The 4916-nt window shown below is 47.0% G+C and overlaps 1 protein-coding gene across 1 annotated transcript in view; it reads left to right on the forward strand.

Annotated features, from left to right (window-relative positions):
- The first annotated feature begins 2434 nt into the window (after positions 1–2434).
- LOC107297941 (zinc finger protein 850-like) overlaps positions 2435–4916 on the forward strand; it is a 7965-nt gene continuing 5483 nt past the window's right edge. The window contains exon 1 of the mRNA XM_029286415.1: positions 2435–3054. Within this exon, the coding sequence (XP_029142248.1) occupies positions 2435–3054 (620 nt within the window). The remainder of the gene's footprint in view (positions 3055–4916) is intronic.

Consider the following 4916-nt stretch of genomic DNA (forward strand, 5'->3'; position numbering starts at 1 on the left):
AGGTTGCCTACCCCTGGGTTAACTGTTTAACGGACCAGGCTAGAATTTGGGAGATTGTGAGTTCTAGTCCTGCCATTGGCATGAAGCCAACCTGGCCTCTCACAGGCGGCCTCTCAGCCCAAGGAAGAAGAAAGCCAGGGCAAACCCGCTTCTGAAATCTTGCCAAGAAACTTATCCTGGCAGTTGCCAGGAGACACAACACACGCAAAAGCTTGACAAAAATGGTTTTCATTTCCATAAATCACCACGCGGGATTCTCTATGAGAGCATCATATTGCTGTCAACTTATGATTTGAACTGGGGACTTGATATACAGTAGTTATAGCCATGTGTGTGTTGCTTTCGTTTTTTATTTTTATAGCAAGTCCAGGTACTTTTCTCCAACTTGGAAAAGGAGGCAGGAGAACCAGAAAAGATGCAGCCACCTAACAAAGCTCATCAAGACGGTAACAGGAAGACCAGTAAGTCTTCTTGGATTTCTCATGTTATCTTAATGTAAAACGAGGACAGCTGCAAGAGGTGAACAAACCCAATGGGGGTTTTAACACATTACACAGGTAGTCCTTGACTTACGACCGAAATTGAGCCCAAAATCTATGTTGCTGAAACATGTGTTAAGTGAATTTTGCCCCATTTTTTATGATTTTTCTTGCCACGGTTGCTAAGTGAGTCACTCCAGTTAATTTACTAACACAGTCACTAAGTGAATCTGGCTTCCCCATTGACGTTGCTCATTGGATGGTCGCAAAAGGGGATCCCGTGACCCCTGGGACACAGCAACCGTCATAAAGGCGAACCAGTTGCCAAGCATCTGAATTTGGATCACGTGACTGTTGGGGATGCTGCGGTGGCCGGAAGTGTGAAAAATGGTCGTAAGTGTAGGTTGTAACGTTGAACGGTCACTAAATGGACTGTTGTACGTTGAGGACTACCTGTAATTGTTAACTAATAAGGCAGTGATGGCGAACCTTTTAGAGGCCGAGTGCCCAAAGTGCAACCCCAAACCCACTGATGTATTGTCGGGTGCTGGGTGGGTGTGGCCCATTGAGTGGGTGTGACCCATTGGGTGGGCGTGGCCCATTGGGTGGATGTGGCTGCAGTGGTAACGGCAGACTGGGTGGGACTAAAAAGTTCAATCAATCAATTCCAACTTTGCGAGATCTTTTTTTTCCCCGCGAGAAGTTGAAATTGATTGACTGAACCTTTTTTTTTTTTTTGCACACGGCGGCGGAGGCCTAAAGTGAAAAGGTTTTATAAAACCCAGCTGAAGGCCCAGGACTGGGGCGACGGCGCGCATGCCCACAGAGAGGGCTCTGAATGCCGCCTCTGGCACCCGTGCCATAGGTTCGCCACCACGGTAATAAGGTATTGGTAACTTGCCTCAACTTTACAAGTAGCAGAAGAAGCATTCTCTTTTCCCCTTCCATCAGGCCTTTGGTGGCACCACTGCAGCGTGGCTGGGCAGGTGGGCAGGCATTACGGAGGGTGGGAAGGTGGAGGGTGGTAGGCACACCTACATTATGAAACAGGAGCTATCTGGGATCTTGTACTTCGTAGCTGAGCTGTAAGAGAAGCGATGGAAGTGGCAGCGAGTTACAGGCGCAATCTGCAACCTTCCTTGCTGCTTCCCCATTGACTTTGCTTGTGGGAAACCAGTGGAGAAAGTCCCAAACGATGATCACATGTCTACTAGACCCTGCAACACTTGTGAGCTGGTTGCCAAGTGCCTGGATTGTAATCGCGTGACCGCGGGCTGGCTGAGACAACCCGAACATCGCTTATTACATTCCCCTCGTTCAGCACCATCGTAATTCTGAACAGCCACAAAATGAGTGGTCATCAATCAAGAAATATCTCTGCGGGCTCCCTTTTCTACTTTATTTTAACTTTAGGCAATATTTCCTCCCGCTGTTAATGCAGGGTCGATTGCAGGTGTGGGAAATATGAATTAAACACCTCAGTTGATTATCGTGGTGGCAGAGTAAAAGCAATTCTGAAGACCAAAACAGAGAGAGGAAAAGTGGTCGGGATTTTGTTGTTGTTGTTTTTTTAAAAAAATCACTCTCTTTTTTTCACCCTTTGCAAATCAGGTAACGGACAAGAGAAGGCAACCCTGGGAGGCACCGTTGAGCTGAAGAGTTTGGGCCACTCGGAACCCCACGAAGCCCAAACTAATAGTTTTCGATTTCGTGAGAACGCAGGAACACCTGGACATCGGCAGAGAGGCAAAACTAACTTGGACTGCCCTCTAGGCCCGGTAGGAAAGCGATCCCCACTTTGGGAGGAAGGAAACGGTGGTTTGGATGAAAATGCCATTCAGCAGGGGATTAAGCAGATCTTTGATCTCCTTGAGACCCCAAGAAGGCCAGGGGTGCCAAAGCCCCATAGATGCTCATACTGTGGAAAAAACACAAGCTGCAGATCGCAGCTGATTATGCACGAGAGGATCCACATGGGAGAAAAACCATACAGATGCTCCGAATGTGGCAAAAACTTTGGTCGAAACAGTTCCCTGGTGGCTCACCGAAGGACCCACACCGGAGAAAAGCCCTACGAATGCTCTGAGTGTGGGAAGGTCTTTCGCTGCAGCTCCAATCTTTTCATACACAAAAGGACCCACACTGGAGAAAAGGCCTATCAGTGCTCTCAGTGCAGCAAAAGGTTTAGCGAGCACACCACCCTCGTGATTCATAAGAGGACTCACACGGGAGAAAAACCGTTTGAGTGTCCGGAGTGCGGGAAAAGCTTTAATACTAGTTCAAACCTTACAAGTCATGCGAAGTTGCACACGGGAGAGAAACCCCACAAATGTTTGCAGTGTGGGAAAAGTTTCAGTCGGAATTCCAATCTGGTGATACACCTGAGGACTCACACGGGAGAAAAACCATACGAGTGTCCCGATTGTGGGAAAGGTTTCACAACAAGCTCTAATCTAATCAGTCATGTCAGTTTACACACGGGCGAGAAGCCGTTTAGGTGCCCAAACTGTAGTCAGTGTTTCAGCCACAACTCTACTCTTACTAAACACAAGAGGACACATTTAGGAGAAAAGACCATCAGCATTCTGATTGCAAGAAAAGCTTGATGATCCCTCTGGGATCTTAGAAAACTTCCAAGAGTTCACCAGGATACACACCAGCTTGCTTGTTTCCAGATTGCTGGGTTATTTTCAGCCAATGAGACAACTTTATTAAACACGAGAGACTCAACCAGAAGAAATGCTCTGTGCACAAGAATTGCTTGCAAAAATCAATGAATCATTAAGTGAGGATTAGGATTCCAACAAGAGCTGTCTGAAAGCAAAGTAAGAATCTAAAGATAACTATGCAGAATAAAAATATTCCTAAGGCATCAAAACTATCCTTATTGTATTTAACTTGTTATTACAGAAAGATAGGAGGCCTGGTTGCGCAGTGGTTAGAATGTAGTATTGCAGGCTAACTCTGCCCACAGTTTAGAATTTGATCCCAGCGGACTCAAGATTGACTCAGCCACTGCATTCTCTACCTGCTAAAACTTTTGGATAGTCTTCAAGGGCAGCGCATGCAGAGTTCATTGAAGGCATCCAATAAACAGGTGGCATGGACAGAATTGACCGTAACCAGGGCCTGCAGATCCAGGAACAGCCACCACTGGCTCTCAAATCAATCAGTAATAAAAGCTTTAGATTGCAGAGAGTTTTTGATCTCCGGTGACAGCCAACCCCTGCCAAAGTGCAGGAATTTTTAGATCAGCTTCCAATCTGCAAACTAGTGGCCTCCAAATGTTTTGCCCAAGCAGCCTGGGAATTCCCAAGACTTCAATCTTAGTCCTCTGGAAATTGGGAAGGCTGCTCTAACGAGATTTGTACTCCCCAATAATACAGAGGGGATGATAGTATCGCCTATATCCTGAGGTCGTTGGAAACAATGCGGGAAGACACTTCCAGGTTTTGTCCCGCATTATTCTATTAATAAGATGAAGACGGCAAGTTGTTAATCATTTAGGGCTCCGCACAAAAAAAAAAAAAAAAGAACTTCATGAACTTTTAGGGCCCAGCAAGCACCTGCCTAATTTTGGGATGCTAGAGATCGGACGATCTAGCTTCAGACGGCTAGATGGCGCTCTATGGTTAGGCAAGAAGCGCGCCGGCAAAATCGCAAATACAGTAGCAGCGCCTGTAGCTGAACCGAAAGGAATTGAGACCATAGAGTCGTAGGTTGCTAGAGAGAATATGGAGGAGAGGAGAAGCACCGAGAAACCTCCTCTTCAGGCTTCCTAATGAGAGGATGGTGGAAGCTGGAAGGTGAGTTGAGGACAGGTCGGAGGAGGGGCCGGGAGCAATTAAGTTTGTTTATTTCGCTCCACGGTGTAGCAGCACACAAACAACTATGCTGAAATACGTCGTCTGCTGCATATTCCTTCCCCCTCTCCCAGCCCAATTTTATTCCACTAGAGCTGCACGCTTTAAGCTGCCTGCATTTTCTGTTGATTGGGAGATTTCAGCGTCACATTCGCTTTAGGGTTGATTCCTGGTGCTTTGTATGAGCGTGTTGTTTTGTTTGCAAGTGAGGAGCTTCATAGGCAAAAACGGTGCTTTAAATTTTGCAGAGGCTTTGGGTACCATTGCTTCTGTTAATGCCCACACCCTGTACCTATTTCTGAGACGTTTTGCAGATAGAAAATACACATTATTATTATTATTATTATTATTATTATTATTATTATTATTAACATCCTGCGCATGCCTGAAGATGGCGGGTGGCTCCGGGTAGCTCCGTAGCAGCGGAGCTCGAAAGGACGGCAGAGGGGAGATTCGGAGGTCCCCGGAGGTCCGGAGACCCTTTCTTGGGTGACTCTCTCTCCCGGGACCGGGACCCGGGACTTGGGACGCTGGACTCGAGATCTGGGACGCGAGGAGATGCCGGGACGCGGGG

The sequence above is a fragment of the Protobothrops mucrosquamatus genome, unplaced genomic scaffold, assembly GCF_001527695.2.
Source record: "Protobothrops mucrosquamatus isolate PMUCROS unplaced genomic scaffold, P.Mucros_1.0 scaffold3603, whole genome shotgun sequence".
NCBI classification, from domain to species: domain Eukaryota; kingdom Metazoa; phylum Chordata; class Lepidosauria; order Squamata; family Viperidae; genus Protobothrops; species Protobothrops mucrosquamatus.